The sequence below is a fragment of the Helianthus annuus genome, chromosome 11 (assembly GCF_002127325.2).
Source record: "Helianthus annuus cultivar XRQ/B chromosome 11, HanXRQr2.0-SUNRISE, whole genome shotgun sequence".
Classification (NCBI taxonomy): domain Eukaryota; kingdom Viridiplantae; phylum Streptophyta; class Magnoliopsida; order Asterales; family Asteraceae; genus Helianthus; species Helianthus annuus.
Window position 1 is genome coordinate 71,649,530 of NC_035443.2, and position 23,350 is coordinate 71,672,879.

At 35.5% G+C, this 23,350-nt stretch overlaps 1 protein-coding gene across 1 annotated transcript; it reads right to left on the reverse strand.

The window, feature by feature from the left end:
- Positions 1–1,280: 1,280 nt before the first annotated feature.
- LOC110890477 (L-ascorbate oxidase) lies at positions 1,281–17,541 on the reverse strand. Its single transcript, XM_022138088.2, has 5 exons — positions 17,234–17,541; positions 17,000–17,092; positions 16,261–16,473; positions 14,260–14,460; positions 1,281–2,394 (listed from the first exon to the last, which is right to left on the reverse strand). The coding sequence occupies exons 1-5, from the start codon at positions 17,510–17,512 to the stop codon at positions 1,435–1,437; spliced, it is 1,746 nt and encodes a 581-aa protein (XP_021993780.1). The 5' UTR covers positions 17,513–17,541; the 3' UTR covers positions 1,281–1,434.
- Positions 17,542–23,350: the final 5,809 nt, after the last annotated feature.

Below are 23,350 nucleotides of genomic sequence, written 5' to 3' on the forward strand. Positions count from 1 at the left end.
GTCAAAGTACAAATATCTTGACAATCCATTGAAGGACTGTTCATTGCAAAGTTTCTTGCGGAGTCAGAGTATCTTCATAATAATAATTTTGATGCAAGTCTATACTCACCTGGTGTCCTAAATGGGCTTAAACTTTCAGGCTTGCCAAACCATGGATTAGTACTAAATGTCGGTGTTCCAGTAATGATGTTACTAAGAAATATTGATAAAAAAATGGTTTATGCAATGGAAGTCGGCTACAGGTCTTATCATTGCGCGATCGCGTTGTGGAAGCACAAATCTTATCTGGAAGTAATATTGGTACTCGAACGTTTATCCCTAGATCTCGATTAATATCGTCAGACAAAAGGATCCGTTTAAATTTCAAAGAAGACAGTTTTCTCTTGCTATTTGTTTTGCCATGACTATTAATAAAGTCAAGGACAGTCGTTGTGTAAGGTTGTATTGTTTCTAATACAATTACATATGGCCAACTATACATGGCATTATCAAGATTAAAAAGTAGACATGGACTCAAGCTATTGATACTTGATAAGGATGGTCAAATTACAAACAAAACTACAAAGTCGTGTATAAAGAAGTTTTGAGAGATTTGTAGACTATAATGTGTACCTACATATTATATTGTCCGTGAATGCTAAATATCTAGTTTTTAGATATTCAAACAATATGTGGTTTTCTTTATAATGGAAATATTATTATATCATCGTTTTATTTTATTCGTTAAACCGTGTAACACACGAGGTTATAAACTAGTAATATAATAAATGTCTATTTGTAAGAAGGTCCAAGTTTAAGATAATTTTCTTTTATTATTCATGTCAACATGTATTGGTTCTACTAAAACTTATTTTGTTATTAAAACCATTATTCTCATGTGGCTATATAAACCCTAAACGTTTTTCGTCTCTTAAAGAACCGTGAAATAGGTATATTGTTATTATTTGTATCAATTAATTAACTCATAGGACAAAAGTTGAATTGGAAGGTGCAATTTTTGTTTAAAACGATGAGTTTGAAAAAATAGGTATAGTTGTAACAGAAAAATACAAAAATAACACGTTAATAATATCCAAGATAAAAGATAGTATATCTATAGAAAATTATGATAAATTTTATATCAAAAGGAATGATGATTATACATTTAGAGGATACTTCAATCCTCTTTCATTACAATAATAATACTACCCACTACCATCTTTTATTGTCTCTTTTTATCAACTAATCACCACTAAGTAGCAAGTCCCACCAAAACATCCTAATGGTGGTCACACCATAACTTTGTATAAAAGATACTGGAGATTTTAATTTAACAAATATCTTAATGACATCTCACATAAATACTACAAAATAACAAACAACCCCTCCAAGTTTAAGGAGCTTACATGAATCATAATTACTTAAAAATAGTTAACAAATTAAGTACCCTCCCTTTTAGTTGTGAGGCTTGCTCATTAACATCTTTCCTGTCAAACCACAAGAAAGAGCCTCATTTGGTATGTTCCCCACAAGATGAACCCCTTCTGCAAACACCACACCCATGCCCATATGCAAATGAGGCTCTATGTGACAATGAAATGCCCACACACCCGGATTATCCGTGACAAATCTTAACGCGGTCCACCCGTAAGGAAATATAACCGCAGTATTACGTAATGGCGGGTTTTTCAAGTTAAACTTCCCTATATCTTTCTTGGAAAACTTGCCTTCTCCATACCCCAACACCCAAAAGTCATGACCATGAAGGTGCCATGGGTGTATCTCACTCACATTTGCATTTAGTGCATTGGCATTTTGTAGTATCACATCAATAGTAGTGTTGAACTTTAGCATGTAAACACCATTCCCATAGGTCGAGTTGGGATTTGATGGCGGCTTCATTATATCATATGTGTTTAGGTACGTATCGGGTGGGCTTTTTTGGTCAAAGGCGTTGCTAAAACCATGTTTGATCGCTCCCAAGTAAGGCGTTGGGGGAAGGGTCAATGACACATTGTTGATGGCCCATTTGGTATAACCATCAATGCGGTTTTGGGTGTTGAGTAGGAAGATTCGACGATGGTTGATGCGTGGAGGCGTTGGTGACCCCGAAAGGGCTCGGATTTTGTTAGAGAATGACTTGCTACGCGCGTAGTCATTCCAAAGAGGAGTCTCCGGTGGAGCAAGTGTGGGAAGTTTTGAGGCAGTTGTGGTTTGGTAGTGTAATATGGCTAAGGCTTGAGGTGTTCTTGGTTGTCTTCCTCTCACACCGACCGAGATCCAGTAGTTATTAGCTGGATTTTGGTCGGTGCGAAATACAACCGAGTATGATTCACCAGAGTATATGTCAAAGTCGTTTACCCAAAAAGGTTCAAGGTAGTTTCCATCAGCTTCTACCATCAACATTTTGTGGTTCTGTAAAAACACAAAAAGAAAAAATATTACCATCTAGTTTCTTTATGTAATGAATGATTTACAACATTAATAGGATCGCCTTGACCCAACGGTATCCAAATGTTTGATTAATTGTTGATATGTTTGACCAATAATCACTATATTCTAACCAAATATGACTATTTTCATTACCATGATGGATTATGTTTATGTCTATTTAAGATTTGAAAGGGATGCAAAACTTGGGTTGGGTCAAATATGAATGGGCCAAATTTGGGGTCTGGTCTGAAATATGAGTTTTCTTACAAAAAAAAAATAATAAAAAAATAAAAAATTTTAAAATAAAAATAAAAATACACCTTTAATAGAACAATAATTAACATAAACAAGCAAAAATAAATAATAAATAATCAACTTTAAAAAAAAATAATACACCTTTCATAGAAGAATAATTAACATAAACAAGCAAAAATAAGTAATAAATAATAAACTTAACACATAAACAAGCAAAAATAAATAATAAATAATCAACTTAACCAAAATAAACAAAATTTGTACATAGAAAGAAAGTGTTCAAACAATACTTATAAATTACTTGTAATAAAAAATCTAGACCTTTTATAGAGGGCACCACATTTATATAAGAAAAAAATTAGGCGAATTGGAAATAAATAATCCCACCTAACTCAATTTGGCCAATAATAATACCAAGTCAGTTATTGGCAGATAATAATCCGAACTGGTCAATTTTTTTTTTGTAAAATAGTCCGCCGTTAAAATAGCTTAACGGAGTTAAGTTTTTTTCCGAATTACAAACCGATGTTTTAGGGCTTTTGATCAGAACGAGGATACGAGTCGATTGATGTAAAACTTACCTCGAAATTGTGCTCGAACTGGCTTGATTTTTGTTAATTGGAAGTTTAAACACCCGAATTGAAACACCGTTTTCGCGGGTTGGGACAGTATTTAGAGGTAAGTTTTACATCAATCGACTCGTATCCTCGTTCTGATCAAAAACCCTAAAGCATCGGTTTGTAATTTGGAAAAAAGCTTAACTCCGTTAAGCTATTTTAACGGCGGACTATTTTATAAAAAAAAATTGACCAGTTCGGATTATTATCGGCCAATAACTGACTTGGGATTATTATCGGCCAAATTGAGTTAGGTGGGATTATTTATTTACAATTTGCCAAAAAATTAAATTATTTTTATACAAAATTAATGATTATTTAAGAAAATCTAATATTTTTTTATTTACGGTTAAATTTACGACAAAATTTAATTACCCGTTGTAAAATTAGTGTAGGTTAATGATGGACTCATTTGTCACAGCAAAAACGACAAGATTTCGCCCAACGAAAAATTAATTACCGGATTTTGTCCATTACAAAATTAACACTGACTTTTTGTGTAGATGTGATGAATTTCTTTAGTAGCCCATTTGGAAAATTTGTTGGTCGTTAAATAAAAACCCTGAAATTTTATAAAACATAAAATAACTATGGAATTTTTTCCGTCTTAAAACTAAGGAAAAAAAGTCTCCGTAGCAATACTCATTTGGTAGTGATGTATGTGTAGATAGTCACAAACATCATAATCTCATGTCACAATCAATGTATGTACACGAGTAGATTATGGAGGTAAAGTAAGTGCACCGACCATTTATTACTAAGAGATATAAGAATTTAAACATGTCACTTTAGTTGGTTTGACTGTTCATGCTTTGATTTTTCTATTTATAAAAAAACTTATTAATAAGTAGTAATCTAAATATTACTTAAAAATAAAGCAACATTTAATCACTTCTCGCTTAAATTTGACGAAACAAAAATAATTAAGCTGGTTACATTTTTATAAATTGGAAGTGTAAAATGAAAATAATAAAAAAAAATGGACAATAAAATAAGATTTTGGTTTAATGTACCCGTGTATACTTATCATACCTCTATTACTGTGATTTGTAATAAAAAATGAACAATAAAATAAGAATTTGATTTAATGTACCCATGTATACTTATACCTTTATTGGTGTGATTTGATTTGATTTGATTTGATTTGATATGTGTAACAAACGTATATAGATTACAGACGAATAACACGTTACACATGTATATGGGTGTATAACATATGCGTATGGCATATGTATAGAGTGTGACTGAGAGAGATTTGAAAAAAGTAAAATGACTGATGTGCATTTGCATATGCTATATGTTCGTATGTATATACGATAAGAACATGGTGCATTTGTATACTATGCAAGTGACATATTAAAAAAAAATGGACCATATGTTATACGTGTAATGCCCATAAATTTAAAATTATTATTCTAGAAACAAAAAGAATAATAGACCACTAGAAAACCCTAATTAAGACACCCAAGTAATTCTGCACAACCCCTGAAAATTTCAGAGCAATCAGAATCAGGATCAGGACCCCTAAAACTCAAGGGGGGTAAACCTTAGTTGATGATTATCTACTTAAAACGTTGTCTAAATATAATTGGACCAAACTTCCGACCAATCAAAGCTAGTCCCGTGCAGGGCAAGCCAAAGAAGTATAGGTGTCCCTTACGGACCGTAAGGGCTTAGGCTTACGGTCCGTAAGCAGGAGCAAAATCGAGTATAAATAGCAGAGCATTGGGACATGCTTCTGTGCACAAAAACAACGCTCAAATTCTCAATTGACGTCGAGTTATACTTCTTCCACTACCCAAACACACACACACCTCGAAACGCTGCCGCAATCAGGGTAATAACTCGATCGCTATTACGATTCAACGTCCGATCGATTATAACTATCCAACGATTGTCTGAGTGCTGCTCAAATTGAGCTTCTACTTTGATTATTCGTTGTGATTTCAACTTGAATATTTGAGTGCTGTTCGAATTCGGACTATGCTCTGTTATTCGTTGTGAATCCGATTGAATTATTAAGTATTGCACTTGATAATAGTTGTGAGGGTTTGATCTCGTGAATTGACGTAAATGCTGTATTAAGTTACTAACCTAGTTTGTGTGCATGTTATTAGGTGAAAAGATTAATCAGTAGTCGAAACTCTGCCCATATAAATCTAAAATATTAGCACAAGGTAGCTTCACTTTAAAGTTATTAAGGTACGGATCCTTACCCCACTCTTTATTGCTTCATATTCAAATTGTTATAAACCACTAAGTTACTATATCTTTTAAAAACTCCTCACGTCTTTGATTATCGATTCATTTGACAGTCCATTCGATTCCTATCCTAATCATTTAATTTAACTTTCATGTCATGCGATAGTATTATGTTGTTATACTCATTATCGCATGTTCCAATATATGTTCCGTTTTGTTATGAAAATAAGTTTTATAAGTTATGTGAATAAGACCATTTGTACTCTGATACCCTGAGTATCGCTTCTCGTGGAGTGTCCCACGAGCATGTTGTTGTGGCATCAACATCATGTGCTCCATCCGTGACGGAGAGATCAGTTCACGGCGTCTCTTAAGTACAAGTGTGGTACATAAGGCTATTAGGAGGCGTATGGATCGATCCTAGGATTTAAGTATAAGGAGGTGGATAACGGGTATGCCAATTCGCCATCTCATGTGATAACTATACAGGAGTAGCTACCTGTGTATTGTCGCGTTTTAAGTTTGCTCATGGGTACATCCATAAGATATGATTATATGTTCTTGCATCGTATCATTTTCGCATAAAGTTCCATCCGGATAAGATTTCATATAAAGCATTATTTGTTATTTGAGCCTAAAATTCCGTATTGAGCATTCGGCTCATTCCGTAAACTTTTTGTATATATAGGTCCACAGGTTACTTTGGGAGGGGAAAAGAGAGAAGAATAAAGTCTAGGAATAAATCTGAAGATGTTAGTTAATTAAGACAACTGTCTCCGCTTGTATAATAATCTTAATTTTTATGGTCGTGTGGTTGTATCCTTATCAAATAAATAAATGGAATTATGACTTTTGTTTATGTTACCGTTATTGTGACACGTCAGCCCTTCCGGGTTGGGGTGTTACAGCTATGGTATCAGAGCAAAGGCTCTTTCCTGTAGAAAACTTGAAGATAGTAATTAAGACCTGTGAGGAATGGGTAGATATCTATGATAGGATTCAACTTGATCTCTTATTTGGTTTAACTCCTATGTCTATTCTTATAGATGCCTCCTCGTCGTCCGCCACGTAGGAATACTCGTACTAACCATGAACGTAACAACACTTCTTCGAATGAGACTCCAGTTGATCCAAACATAATTAATGCTATCAACCAGGCTGTTGCTGGGTTGCTTCCAAACCTTGTTGCCCAAACAGCTGAGGCCGTTATTCAACAAACTCGTCATCCAGAACGCACTAACACTAATCCAACCTCTCGTGGTGAAACTCGTGAGAATACCACTAACAATATTACTTGTAGTATAGACATATGGATTAGTAAATTCCAAAAACAAAAGCCGAAATCCTTTAGTCACGCTACTAATCCAGTCGAAGCAAGAAACTGGATAGCTCATGTTGAAAAGATCTTCGGAGTTCTTGGAGTTCCGGAGCAATACAAAGTTAGACTGGCTACCTACAAATTGGAAGATGACGCACAAACTTGGTGGGAAGGATATAAGCAAGTCAAAGGAGGGGATGATTTTGACGCTAATCTTTCATGGGTCGACTTTCGTAATATCTTTTACGACAAGTATTTTTCGACCGCTGATAAAGAAGCTTATATCAGGGAGTATGCAGTAATTCGACAGCGGAGTGATGAACCAGCCTCTGAGTTCATTACTCGATTTTCAAGGTTGGCTAGTATTGTAGGAGATGTTGCAGGATCAGCAGAAGTCTAGGCAGAAAAATGCAAGTGGGCAGTTAATGATCGAATTCGGAAATCGATCATGTACGTGAAATTTAAGGATATCACCGAAGTTGCTGATGCAATCAAAACTTTTGAATTCGAAGGAAAAGAATTCCTATCTCGAACTGGGGATAATAAGAAGAGAAATAGGGAAGGCCAATTTAAGCAAGAAATCGGCCAATCATCCACTATGCCACAGCATCAAGATCGTAAAGCGCAAGGAAATCAAAACTTTGGAAATCAAGCACGTCCATGGCAACCTAGATTTCAAAACCCGAGGCCTGCTCAAAACCAGATTCAGTTATATGCAGAACCTATTAGAGCTCAACCACTGAATCAACAAGTAAACCCGAATCAAATTACATATCCTCTATGTAATACTTGTGGTAAAAGACATCAGGGCGTATGTCACCGAAGTACAGGAGCATGCTTTAGATGTGGCCAAACTGGACACATGATCAAGGAATGTCCTAAGAAAGATACTAAGAAGAATAATCAACCCAATGTTGGAGGAAGAGTTTTCGCACTTTCTGCTACTGACGCTGCTAATATTCCAGGTACTGTGTCTGGAACCCTTCAGATTGGTGAACGTAGTATCTATGTGTTATTCGATACAGGAGCGACCCATTCTTTAGTATCCCACTCGTTTACTAAGTATCTTCCGATAAGACCAACTCTCTTAGATCATACTTTAACCATTTCCACTCCCATAGGAACTTCATCCGTAATCACTTACGTATATAAAGATTGTCCGATCTGTATTGAATCTATTGTGTGTAAGGCAGACCTATTTCCAATACATATGTGTGACTTTGATGTTATTCTAGGAATAGATTGGTTATCTCGACACCACGTAACTATAGATTGTCATTCTCGCCGTGTTATTTTCGGTGATCTTCATCATCCTGATATTATATATCAGGGAACTCAAGCTCATAGATCTCTTAAAATTATCTCTGCGCTTAAGGCTCGAAAATCCATATCAAACGGCTGTGCTGGATTCCTAGCATCGATTAAGGATACTTCTGCTAGTATTAAGAGTATCGATAGCCACTCCGTTGTTCGTGAATATCCTGATGTATATCCGGATGAACTCCCGGGATTACCACTCGACCGTCAGTTAGAATTCACCATCGACTTGATCCCTGGTGCCGAACCTATTTCTAAAGCTCCATACCGTATGGCCCCGATGGAACTGAAGGAGTTGAAGGAACAATTGCAAGAATTGTTAGATCTAGGATTCATAAGACCCAGTGTTTCACCTTGGGGTGCTCCGGTCTTATTTGTGAAGAAGAAAGACGGTAGTATGCGTTTATGTATTGACTACCGAGAGCTGAACAAGATTACTATTCGTAATCAGTATCCTCTACCTCGCATTGATGATCTCTTTGATCAACTTCAGGGGGCTCAGTTCTTCTCAAAAATCGACCTGAGGTCTGGGTACCATCAGCTAAAGGTCAAGAATGATGATATTCCCAAGACCGCTTTTCGTACTGGATATGGTCATTACGAATTTTTGGTTATGCCCTTTGGGCTAACTAATGCACCCGCAGTCTTCATGGATTTGATGAATCGCGTATTTCACCAATTCCTAGAAAAATTCGTTATTGTCTTTATCGATGACATTCTGGTGTATTCTAAGAGTCGCGAAGAGCATGAAGCACATCTACATGTAGTACTTGGAACCTTGCGGCATGAAAAGTTGTACGCGAAGTTTTCCAAATGTGACTTTTGACTTAGCCAAGTGTCATTTCTAGGTCATGTCATATCAGCAGAGGGAATTATGGTAGACCCAACAAAGGTTGAAGCTATTACAAAATGGCCAAGACCCACTTCTGTTACCGAAATACGAAGTTTCTTGGGTCTTGCTGGCTATTACCGAAGATTTGTTGAAAGATTCTCGGTAATTGCTTTACCACTCACAAAACTCCTAAGGAAAGGGGTGAAGTACTCATGGAATGAGGAACAAGAGAAAAGCTTTGAAGAATTAAAGAAACGACTCGTATCCTCTCCGATACTCGCTCTCCCTTCTGGATCAGGAGGTTACCAAGTCTACAGTGATGCCTCAAAGAAAGGATTAGGTTGTGTGCTAATGCAACATGGGAAGGTTATCGCTTATGCCTCCCGTCAATTGAAGCCTTATGAAGTTAACTATCCTACACATGATTTAGAACTAGCCGTAGTCGTCTTTGCACTTAAGATTTGGCGACACTATCTGTATGGTGAAAGTTGTGACATCTTTACCGACCACAAGAGCCTCAAGTATATATTTACGCAGAAGGAGCTAAATATGAGGCAAAGAAGGTGGTTAGAACTTTTAAAAGATTATGACGTAAATATTCAATACCATCCAGGCAAAGCCAATGTTGTAGCTGACGCATTAAGTCGAAAGAATTCCGGGACTATATCTTGCCTACAAATTCAACCTCATATTAGGAGGGATCTTGAAAGGATGAACATTTGGCTTCAGGTTAGTAAATCTGATGGATATCTAGCTAGAATGCAGATTGAACCTGACCTCATATCCCGGATCAAAGATGCACAAAAGCAAGATGGAGAACTTTGGGCAATTGTGCAAAATCTCGAGGTGGGTAAGCAATCTGAATTTAGTATAGACCATCAGGGGGTGATTTGGTGCGGCAAAAGACTTTGTGTACCCGATGACTCCACCCTTCGTGAGTCATTGTTAGCCGAAGCTCACAGCTCACCATTTTCGATTCACCCAGGATCTACCAAGATGTATAGAGATTTAAGATAGAACTTCTGGTGGAATGGCATGAAGGAAGACGTTGCTCGATACGTAAGTAAATGCCTCACTTGCCAACAAGTGAAAATTGAACACAAACGAGCAAGCGGTCTGTTGCAGCCATTGGATATTCCCATATGGAAGTAGGATGAGATCACAATGGATTTTGTTACTGCTTTACCTAAGACATTCAAGAAGAATGATGTTGTATGGGTTGTTGTCGATAGATTATCAAAGTCAGCACATTTTCTACCAATTCAACAAGGATTTTCGGTTAATAAGTTATCCGAAATATTTCTTCAAGAAATTATTCGACTCCATGGCACACCATCTTCCATTGTTTCCGATAGAGACCCACGTTTCACCTCACGATTTTGGAAAGGTTTTCAGGCAGCTTGGGGGACACGACTAAAGTTTAGTACGGCTTTCCATCCACAAACAGATGGGCAGTCAGAACGCACGATTCAGACCTTGGAAGACATGCTCCGAGCATGCGCACTTGAATGGTCTGGAAACTGGGATGAATATCTATGTCTTGTTGAGTTCGCTTACAACAATAGTTGGCAAGCAAGTATTGGCATGGCACCTTTTGAACTTTTGTACGGTCGGAAATGTCGCGCACCATTATACTGGGATGAAGTCGGAGAAAAGATCCTTGAAGGACCAGAATTAGTTCAGATTACAAATGAAAAAGTCACTATGGCCCGAGAAAAACTGAAAGAAGCTCAGAGTAGACAAAAGAGCTATGCAGATCAAGATAGGCGACCCCTCGAATTTAAAATTGGTGACCACGTATTCTTAAAGGTATCATCTTGGCGTGGCGTTCGTAGATTTGGAATTAAAGGGAAACTTAGTCCCCGTTTCATCGGTCCGTTTGAAATCCTTGAAAGAATTGGGGAAGTTTCATATCGACTAGCTTTACCGCCTCAACTCTCTCACGTTCATAACGTTTTTCATGTATCCTCTTTAAGAGGATATAATTATCATCCACTCCATGTCATTAGTTATCGGTTACTTACAATTCACGAAAATTTGTCCTACGAAGAGGAACCAGAAGCCATCTTAGATCGACAAGAAAGGGTTTTGCGTAGGAAAGTAATTCCGTTTGTTAAAGTCCTTTGGAAAAATCACTCTGAACACGAAGCAACATGGGAATCAGAAGAATCAATTCGTTCTCTATACCCTAATCTATTCTCGCAATAGAATTTTAGTCAAGTAACGGTAAATCTTGCTCTTTGATATATGTTCATTTGTTTCTGTTTACGGTCATTTATGCTTTACCTTATGTGAATATATTTTAGCCATGACTAAGCATATCTAACCACTCTAAGTATCTGAAAACTTTTCGTACCGTAAGATATTTTATTAAGATACGTTATAGAAGGACCATTAGGGCACATATATAAGGTAATTGACAAGTATAGTCATGACTTTAGTTATGAATTTCAAATACACATGTGTGGTTAGGAGATTCTGGTTATATAAGTTAGTAACTCTGCTAGGAAATTTCGTTTCTGTTACTTATGCGATAGGTTATATTCTTATTTGAAAAATTTCGAGGACGAAATTTCTTTTAAGGGGGTAATAGTTGTAATGCCCATAAATTTAAAATCATTATTCTAGAAATAAAAAGAATAATAGACCACTAGAAAACCCTAATTAAGACACCCAAGTAATTCTGCACAACCCCTGAAAATTTCGGAGCAATCAGAATCAGGATCAGGACCCCTAAAACTCAAGGGGGGTAAACCTTAGTTGACGATTATCTACTTAAAACGTTGTCTAAATATAATTGGACCAAACTTCCGACCAATCAAAGCTAGTCCCGTGCAGGGCAAGCCAAAGAAGTATAGGTGTCCCTTACGGACCGTAAGGGCTTAGGCTTACGGTCCGTAAGCAGGAGCAAAATCGAGTATAAATAGCAGATCATTGGGACTTGCTTCTGTGCACAAAAACAACGCTCAAATTCTCAATTGACGTCGAGTTATACTTCTTCCACTACCCAAACACACACACCCCTCGAAACGCTGCCGCAATCAGGGTAATAACTCGATCGCTATTACGATTCAACGTCCGATCGATTATAACTATCCAACGATTGTCTGAGTGCTGCTCAAATTGAGCTTCTACTTTGATTATTCGTCGTGATTTCAACTTGATTATTTGAGTGCTGTTCGAATTCGGACTATGCTCTGTTATTCGTTGTGAATCCGATTGAATTATTAAGTATTGCACTTGATAATAGTTGTGAGGGTTTGATCTCGTGAATTGACGTAAATGCTGTATTAAGTTACTAACCTAGTTTGTGTGCATGTTATTAGGTGAAAAGATTAATCAGTAGTCGAAACTCTGCCCATATAAATCTAAAATATTAGCACAAGGTAGCTTCACTTTAAAGTTATTAAGGTACGGATCCTTACCCCGCTCTTTATTGCTTCATATTCAAATTGTTATAAACCACTAAGTTACTATATCTTTTAAAAACTCCTCACGTCTTTGATTATCGATTCATTTGACAGTCCATTCTATTCCTATCCTAATCATTTAATTTAACTTTCATGTCATGCGATAGTATTATGTTGTTATACTCATTATCGCATGTTCCAATATATGTTCCGTTTTGTTATTAAAATAAGTTTTATAAGTTATGTGAATAAGACCATTTGTACTCTGATACCCTGAGTATCGCTTCTCGTGGAGTGTCCCACGAGCATGTTGTTGTGGCATCAACATCATGTGCTCCATCCGTGACGGAGAGATCAGTTCACGGCGTCTCTTAAGTACAAGTGTGGTACATAAGGCTATTAGGAGGCGTATGGATCGATCCTAGGATTTAAGTATAAGGAGGTGGATAACGGGTATGCCAATTCGCCATCTCATGTGATAACTATACAGGAGTAGCTACCTGTGTATTGTCGCGTTTTAAGTTTGCTCATGGGTACATCCGTAAGATATGATTATATGTTCTTGCATCGTATCATTTTCGCATAAAGTTCCATCCGGATAAGATTTCATATAAAGCATTATTTGTTATTTGAGCCTAAAATTCCGTATTGAGCATTCGGCTCATTCCGTAAACTTTTTGTATATATAGGTCCACAGGTTACTTTGGGAGGGGAAAAGAGAGAAGAATAAAGTCTAGGAATAAATCTGAAGATGTTAGTTAATTAAGACAACTGTCTCCGCTTGTATAATAATCTTAATTTTTATGGTCGTGTGGTTGTATCCTTATCAAATAAATAAATGGAATTATGACTTTTGTTTATGTTACCGTTATTGTGACACGTCAGCCCTTCCGGGTTGGGGTGTTACAATACGTCCATACGTATATATAATAACATAGAACATATGTAAATGGTGCGAGAAAGATTTAAAAAGATGAAACAAGTCAACAACTGATGTGTATATGCATGTGTTATATGTGTATGTGTGTGTATATATAGGGAAGGGTGAAAATGAGAACTAACTTGAGTTGTAAGAACTTGAGAACTTTATAATCCAAAGGATATTTGAATTTTTTTTGACGAAAATCTTTTTTTTTTTTTTTTTTTGAATGTCCAAAAAAAAAAAAAAATCGTATGTGACTTCTTACGTGGGTGTAAAAAAATTTACAGTGTCCTAACGTTCTAGGGCTACTGGCAGTCATTTACACAAGTGTAAATGAAATTTACGTGTCGAATAAATGTAAGTCTCACAATTTTTTTATCTTAAATGTCTTAGTTATGTGTTAATCTACATGTGTGCAAAATTCGGTTTAAAAACTCATACGGTAAAGCAGGAGTTCTTGTGATCCTTACAACTTGAAAGGGTTTTTGTAGGAAATGAATCATATATATATATACAGGTTTATATATATATGCTATAAAGTAGGGATGAGCTCGGTACCGAACCGGTACCGGTACCGAAAATCCCCAAAAGTAGGTACAGGTACCGAATATACCCGGTTAATACCGGTATCGAACTTTTGGTGATTACCGAAAATCACCAAAAGTTCGGTACCGATAGGGTAAAAACCGGTAAATACCGGTAACGAACCGGACCGGTACCGAAAATGTCAAAAATCGGTACCGAAAATGTACCTGGTTCGGTAAATTCAATACCAATACCGGGTATCATTTGCTCATCCCTACTATAAAGAAGCAGAACATGTGTATATATTTATACAGTACGAGTGAGGTTTAAAAAATGGATTATTTAATGATGTGGTTGAAGGAATAAAGAGAGATTCGAAAGAAAGTGAAGGCGTGAGATAGTGTTTAGAATAACCTCTAAAATAATAAATAATTTATGAAGGTACCTACCCCAATGGCAAGGTTGAGTGAAGCTAAAGCAGTGGTGCTGGCCACTCTCAGCCTATATGTCTTGTTTGGCATCACATGTAGTATGTTTGGTGCGCACCCTTCGTTTCCCCTAAACTTGCACCCGGGTAGACCCGACCCCTTGCTATTATGCGCCGCTGCTAATGAACAATTGTATTGCCCTCTTCCATTTATCAACAAACTCTACAATACACAAATCATATCATTGTTAAAGGCATTTAATTTAAGTATACACATATGAAAATTTTACTTTATGCGCCATTAACATTTATTTAATCTAACACGTTTAATAATCTTTTAATCCTATAGATGACGACACATCACATGTAGGTACGCATGCTGCATGCACATATATACTATGTGACAATTTCCTGATACGACATGATACAGAACGTGAAAAGAATCAAGTTTCTTTATTATCGTGTCTAATTTGTTTGGGCCAACATGTTTAATTAAACATGTTTGTTTGAGTTGACCTTTTAACCTGTTTAATTTATAAAGATACTATGTAATTTATATATTTAACCCGTCAACACGTTTAGGGATCGTTTACCGTTGACCCAGTAAAATACATGTTATAGGGGTCATGTTTGAGTTACATGATTTTTACTTAATTTAAATCCTGTTTGGACTAAGATTGATGCATAGATATATAGAGTGTATTTGTGTTCATAATTTACAAATGGAAACTGCAAATAATACATCGTTTATTAAACAAATTCTTTAAATATTAATTTTGAACTTAAATTATTGTTAAATAAATAATAACTTATATACTTGTTTGACCATTCCGACATGTAATCCATGTTGCTTCTGCTTTTTCCTTATATGATACACAAAAAGCGATACGAAAAAAGAATACAACAAGCATGCAGCCAGGCCTTCTGTCTTATCGTTATTTCAAGTCAGTTTTCCAAATTAAATATCATCAACATCATCTTATTAAAACTTTATATTGCTTTATCAAAAAGCATTATCGTTTTAAATATTAAACTGTTTGATATAACTTTGCTTTATACATAAAATCCCCACGTTGATCCAATAATTTACTTAAATGACTTTTAACTAAGTTTCAAAATAGTTAACCATTTTACCATTTGACGGATAACTTTTTATAAAAGTTTATCCAATCAAAAGTTGACACATATGAAAAAACGAAAATCACGCTTTTTAGGACTTCTCCTTACCTACTTATTTTGCACTTTTACGTGAAATATTACACGACCAAGGACAAAATCCGACCAAGAACAAAAGTGAGTTTTTTTTTTTGTTTTAAGGATTACTTAAGGTGTCATGTTCTAGTTTGGTGTTTTATATAAAAATATATAACTATCTTATATCTAAATATTCATTTATGTGATTCATACAAATATTTACTTGTCCATCCATCCATCCATCCTATATATATCAAATGCCACCCTTTCATGTTGGGTATCTTCATTCACATCAACTTAAAGGTGGTTGCTTTGGAAGAAAACAAAAGAATATATGCAAACGAAAAATATAACTAATATGATTATAAAATAATAACATATAATAGATACTTGTGAATTATATATGTAGAGGGCTGCTAGAATGAGAACCACCTCGAGTTGTAAGAACCGCGAGAACTACACCCTACGGGTGGGCGTTCACCATGATTTTTTTTACAACTAGATGTTTGTATTATAAACACAGCCGTAAAAAAGAATTTTAAACGCCGCGGCCGAGGGGGTAGTTTTTTACACCACAAGTTTGGTGTTTTTAATTTTTTTTCTTTTTTCTTTTTTTTTCACCAAACTTGTGGTGTAAAAAACTACCCCCTCGGCCGCGGCGTTTAAATTTTTTTTTTACGGCTGTGTTTATAATACACACATCTAGTTGTAAAAAAAAATCATGGTGAACGCCCACCCGTGGGGTGTAGTTCTCGCGGTTCTTACAACTCGGGGTGGTTTTCATTCTAGCGGCTCCCTATATATGTAAAAGGTCATATATAACGCGTACCTGAGGTTCGCCAATCCAACGCATAGGATTAGCGGATAGATCAACCTCTTGTTCGTGAACACCTTTGTGCCACCAGTCACTTAACAACAGGTTGAACTCGCCATCGTATTGGAAGAGTTCTTTCTTCCCTTCTTCAACGTCTACTATTAATAATCCATATAATCCTGCAGATCTTTGCATCCCATAGTGTCCATGGTAAAAGTATGTACCTGCCTGCACTCACTCGACCATTTAGGTTCAATATAATAGCTTAAAATTCATTGTGTGTCGTTACAAAACAATTCAAAAAAATATCTATAAATAGTTATAGGCGGAAATTAGACTACTAAGCCAATTTTCAAGCTAAAATGATTTAAAAGGTTATAATTATTAGAACATATGACTATTATTTTTACCTTTTTATTTAACTCGTTAGGCCAGTGGTAACACCATATAACCCCTTTTATGAGGGTTACGTGACAAATGACAAAAGTGAAATATGGGGGTTATATTTATGTAACATGTGTGTTGTATAGTGAGGGATTAGGTAAATATGGAGTTATATATATATATATATGTGTGTGTGTGTGTGAGAGAGGCATATTGTTCACCCCACTATAGTTTTTGCGAGTCAGACATCAACCGGGATATATCGCCCCCCGAGGCGGTGTTCGCCGGCGCCGTACAGCGCTATGGAGGGGGGTGGCGCTATATCAGCTGCGACTACAAAACGACTTATAAAGAGATGCAAAAAACGAACCTTATCAACCTTGAACCTATAGACAAATGTTTCTCCAGGGTTTATGGCACATTGTGATATGGATGCTGTTCCATCAGCCCATGGTGTTCCAAGCTAATATATATATATCAAGGAAAGCATTAGAAACTGAATAATTAATTAATTAAGGATATGAAAGAGATCGAAATTGTAGATGGATGAACAGTGTTTTTTTGAATGGCAAATTTGGATCACTGAATGGATGAAAGTTTTAACCTGTCTGATTCCATGCCAATGAATAACAACTCCTTCCGTATGAAGTTTGTTTGTAAGATGGACAACAACAGTATCCCCGGCCCGCGCCTTGATGGTCGGGCCAGGGAACTGACCGTTGATGCCCATCACCACGTTTTCCAGGCAATCGGGTGCACCATACATGTACTCGATTTCCCATTCAAAATGTCTAGCTTTTGCACCCAAAACTGAGCTCACAAATAGCACAAAACAACACAAGTGTACAAGCAAACACAGGGGTGTAAGCCTAAGAAGAGCCATTGAGGTTATTGCAAGTGATATTTAGGATCAAGTATAAGGTGGTATTTATATTGTAGGTGGACGACAGACACTTTTCAAAAGCTTTGGTGATGTCAAATAACGTATTCATTCTGATGCTTAAGGTATAAGTCGTAAAGCATTGTTCTGTGTTTGGGAATATTAAATCTTTGCTTTGGTTGACGATTAGCTTATTTTATTGGTGTTTATTTCTGTTTCCACGTGGCATTGCACTATTGATTAATGTTTCTTGAAAGTTCAAGGAAAAGTCTAGTATAGTAGTTTATAAATGTGGAAAAGGTTTTTCAAAAGATAACTGGCAGTTTTTATAACAGGAATCGAGGAAGAACGGACAGTAAAAGCTATGATCGTGTAGAAAGTAGCACCCACTCAAAAATAAATGAGTTCGAATTAAAACTTATAATGTTACTCGATACGGGTGGAGGGTAGTCTTCAAAGAATGTTCCGTCACGTAGTATAGGTGTGAGGATGGGATAAGGCTACTTGATATGGGAGGAGAGTAGTCTTCAAAGAATGTTTCATCACATAGGATGGGTGTGAGGATGAGGCAAAGATGATGGATCTAAGGGGGGACGGTAGGATTGCGGGGAGTGTGATCGGGGACTGGGTTTGCCGCACGATGATTGATCGCCGGCAACATTTCGGTGAGTGGGTACTTGCTAATTCGGTGTATAGTCACTGATTCGGTGAAGAAGAGGTGGGAGAGAGGGGGTGAATGGTGGGTCTAACCCCTTTCAACCAATCATAATTTTTAAAAAAAAATTTTTTTACCACTATCCCAGTTGTTTGAATCACTTTCAGGTGAGTGCAAAAGGGGAGTGTAATAGGTACTTGACATGGCATGATATTATTGGATAGACGATAACCCAAACACCCGAAAATGATTGAATGATACCCTCCACCCTAAGAGGACCCGGGGTGGGAGCAAAAAGTTCCGTGATGAACTTGACAACGCCGTTATACACGGCCGCCGGTCACCACCATCACGCGTGAATAAGAAAACACGTTAAACACATCATGCGTTGAAGTTTGATCAAATGAATGTGTATTACTTGTACATTGGGTATTAATACTTGTACATTGGAATCCCATCACTAGTGATACCACCCCCCCTACATTTCTATCACTAGTGATAGAATATTGGTTGTGCACATGGCATAACTTGATTGGATAGTGGAAGTGATAGATTCTATCACTAGTAAACCACCCCTAGTCCCCTAAGGAAATGGAGATTGGAGGATGGGTGTCACAAAGGCCCGAGGACGCCCCCTCATACCGAGTTGCCTAACTAAAATTCGTTGCTAAATGTGCTAAAATTCAAGCTTCATGTATCTTGATTAGGCTTACGAAATATTATTTTCATAACTGTAATAAAAAATTTTCTTATGTAATAAATATTATATATGTGTAAGTATCATAATATATTCAATAACAAATGTAATAAGTGTGTTAAGTCTAAGTTAAACTTAAACTTGAAAGATTACAAACCAGCCAATCTTAAGATTTAAATATGAAACTCGAAATAAGCTAGCTCAATATCTCCATGAAATTAAAAAAAGAATCAAAATCATATTGAACGATTTCAAACCCGGCTTAAATTGTTTACTCTATTTTTTTTTTTTTTTAATTATTAAAGTGAGTAGAAAGATGACATGGTCAAAGTCATCAAGAATAGTTAATACTTGTTAGGGGTATGAATTTCTAAAATGACACAAAAATATGACATGAATCTAAAGAATTCTAACTGTTCAAATTTGTGTATAATTTCAAATTCATATTAGATTCAACCTGCTACTCACAAAAGATAACCCATTTAGCACGTTGCCACTAACGATCCTCATAAAAACTTTCTTCAATGCAAAAAGCCTTTCAAAAACTGAAAAAACATGATAATAAATCATTTTCTCTTACCATTCAATATTCATCTTCCTTGAAGTTTGAGTTACCCTAACCATGTAAAAAATTATTGGAGTATAAATACAAATCACATTTCATATATAAACTATAAGAACCATTTAAAAATTGACATGTAACATCTAATCAATTATAGAGAAATGGTAAAATGATAACTCAAATAATATCAATTATCTTGAATTCTTTATAATTATGCTAACAAGTAATTAATTCTTTATTTGAATCTTCCTTTTGTTTTCAATATGTTGATAAAGAAAAATGTTGATATCATTTCACATATGTGCTAAAATAAATTATCTTGATTAATTTTCATGTGCTAATAAAATTTAAAAGTGCTATTTTTATATATGTATTGTTTTAGTATGTGCTAATTTAACTTTTTTTAAGTGCTAGGATCTGTTCTTACGGTTTGTAGGATAAATATGGTATGGTTTGTACCGGAACCAACTCCAACATTTATTTATTTGAAACTCTCATAAAATAAACTTAAACCATGAAATCAAAGTATTATAACAATGTGGTATTTGATAATAGAGATTGAAAACATAACAATAGGTTGGCTGATGATGTAATCTAAAACCATCAAAATCGAAACACAAATACTCATAAAAAACATATATGTATTGTGATGAACTATTTTCAAATTTGTTTGTCCTTCTACCGGCCTCTACCAACAACGCTAGTGGCGGACCCAGGAATTTTTTTCACTGGGGTCCACTTTTTTTGGTATTCATATTATTCATAGCCATACATTAGGTTTTCGGGTTGGGTCGGGGCGGACGAGACGAGGAACATAACAACAATATATAATCATTACTTATTAGAAAACACACAATAAAAATACGATGTCATTCAAAATGAAAACAAAACTTACAAGTTTTTAAAGTTATTCTCTACGAGTTTCATTTTTTAAAAATGTCTAGTTACAAATTTTTAAAGTAATTCTCTATAAGTTTTATCTTTTAAAATTGTCTAATTACATTTTTCACTGGAACAATGGCAAGAAAAAGCAAGAATCATTCATATGATTATTACTTGTTAATCTGATTTCTACATGAAAATTCATAGTAAAAAAAACACTAAAACAACAAAAAGAATAAATTAACAAAACTAAAGTTACAAAACTAAAAAATAGGTCTGCTCTATGTTGAATGTTTATTTTGTTTAAAACGTTGAATTATCAACTTACATTTAAACAGAATGAATAATCAAAAATCAAAAAACGTGTCTTTCTAGACTCAAACTAGGGTCTTGGTTAGTAACATACACCTTGAAATTCCACTCCACCAGCTTTCATCTTGTTGTTATGGTATCCATCTTATTATTTTTATGGAGTCCTTCAGAAAATTAGTTACCGATTCTATTACAATTTTTTAAAAACATTGTGGCCTGGGACCCGACCCACTCTATATAAGTCTGCCCCTGAACAACGCTATCAATCACCACCTCCTTACTCATCTTTGAATACCTCATCATCACACCATCTCCACCATGAGCCATAACGTTAACATTCATCTTCAGCACAAGATTTACCTTCATCTCCATCTCAAGCATATCTAATAGTCAATAATTTGTTGGCTTTTCTTCAGCACAAGATTTACTTTCATCTCCATCTCAAACATATCTAATAGTCAATAATTTGTTGGCTTTTTATGTGTTATAATGGACTCGATTTTGGTTTTGGTAATGATTTTTATGGATTACTTATATTTTAGTTTCCAATAGTTTGTATCAATTATGAGTGAAGAACCCTAATCAACATGTTGGAAAAATACTTAGGATTTGTATATATTTTTGGGTTTTACATGTTTTGGAGTGAAAACATGGATAATAATTACATACTTGGTTACCATTAAACTATTAATTTATAACAAAAAGAAACAATTATTAATATTTGGATTATAGTTCATTGATAACTGAATATCTTTTATGTGTTTGTCGCTTCATGAATCATTAACCAGATGTTGGGTTTTGTACAAGATTAAAATCACGTACGAAAAAGTTATAACAATAGGTTGCTCGAATTAAAGAGAATGAAATGCTCATTAATAAGGTGTAATTTTTTGAAATAAAAATATTAACGTATGAAAAAGTTATAGCCGTTTAAAAATCATGAGCGGGGTTGTTTCTGTGACAACCCTCACCAAAACAGGTGTCCGTACAAGGTAATTAATATTTAATTAATGCTTAATTACCGTGCTTGCTTGCCATTATGATTAAACTGCTTCTTGATTTCTGATACATACATGTTCCTGCATCATACTTTATTACTGTCACTCCATTATTTACATACAAACTATAGTGACGAACTTGATGCACAATAGCACAGTAGCACAATGAACGGATAACCCAGTAAACGTGCTGACATAGCCAGCACCAGACAGACACTGTCTCTAAGGCCAGTATGAGCCGGGAATAGTTCACTACACTAGTAGGGAGTGTAGGGAGGTGAGGATTGTAGAACTGCGTCACTAGGTGATAGTTATAGTGACCGGATGTGCCTAAAACATGCTCTAATTACAAAATCTTGCACTTTATTACAAAAATTCAGCACTTAAGTTAACTACCAAAGTGTCGGGAATTCATTGTGTCACTAAAAATAATAATAAAGACACTTTAAATGCTTATTTAGCACTGTAACGGATCAATATCCGACTGAACAACCAAACTTTACCCAGAACATAAAAATATTGTCAATGACATTGTTTTTCCTTTTCTGAGCTAGTTAGGGTCCCCGAACACCCTAACACCCGATATATTACATAACACACTAATAACTAACTTTAATCCCTAACTAAGTTTAACTAGACACTAACTAATCAATTGAAATCAAACCATAAACCCTCCCCCCCCCTTGACCGATCGGTTCCCTCATGTGGGACACACTCCACAATTTTTGAATATTTTATTTTGGTTGTCTAATATCTTGGCTACACAATACACCATGGATAATACTCATATATGGTTTATATATATGGCCATAAGATCACATTCACTCTCATAAACACCACCACACAAAATAGCTCTCTTCCTTTCCCTCTCCTTTGGATTGGCCGAACACCACATCCATCATCCCATCATCATTCAAGTTCGATCTTGCTAAACCACTTACATACAAAGGTGAAAGGTCACATACGAGGAGACCCGGTGCCTTCGGAATCTCAAGAACCTCACTACGTTGCTTTTATCCACCTTGTTTTCGCTTTGATTCTTCCCTAGCCTTGAGCTAGTAGTAAGTGCTTCTAAACACTTTCTTGTTCATGTTTAAAGTGGTTAATAAGAGATTTAACGGACAAAAGTCAAGAACACTAAAGATCAAAACTTAAAGTCTTGCTAGAATGATGAACTTGATGGATAAAAAGAAACTAATGGTGTAAAACTTGTGAATCTTGTTTTGTTATGATTATTTTATGTTGTTGGTTGCTAGTAGTGGAACGGATCGTCATCTAACCACGCTAGATCATGTTCATGGAACATGAACTAGTGATATGTTAAGTGTGAAAGTTGCAAGATGACGAATCTTTCCACAACATAGACATGAACTTGTGTAAAAGTGATTTTTCTTGTAAAATAGAGTTTTAAACTAGTAGATCTAAAGATCTACAAGTGGTACTTTCGAAGAACCAAGTGTAAGATGCAAATCATGTTTAAAAGCCGAATCTTTCATGAACTAAAAGCATTTTTGTGAACAAACAAGTGTGTAAAAACTTGTGTGACAAAAGGATTTAGCAAAGAAATAGTTTCGTAGTTTTTGACTAAGAAAGTTGTAAAATTGCATATTCTTTAAAAATAAAGTTTTCAAGAAACTAATTTTATTTTTAAAGATAGAAAGATCTACTAAAAATGTTGGAAGGTTACTACATAATTTTTACACAACTTACAAGTTCATGTGTTTGCGATTTATGC

Bases quoted from the DNA above. Each gene is read 5' to 3' on its own strand.
- LOC110890477 (XM_022138088.2), bottom strand. From the start codon at position 17,512: ATGGCTCTTCTTAGGCTTACACCCCTGTGTTTGCTTGTACACTTGTGT. The intron at 16,474-16,999 runs GTTCGTTTTTTG...GAGTGAGTGCAG, and splicing joins ATAGGTTCAAGGTTGATAAG to GCAGGTACATACTTTTACCA. The intron at 2,395-14,259 runs GTAGGTACCTTC...GTGTTTTTACAG, and splicing joins CACTCAACCTTGCCATTGGG to AACCACAAAATGTTGATGGT.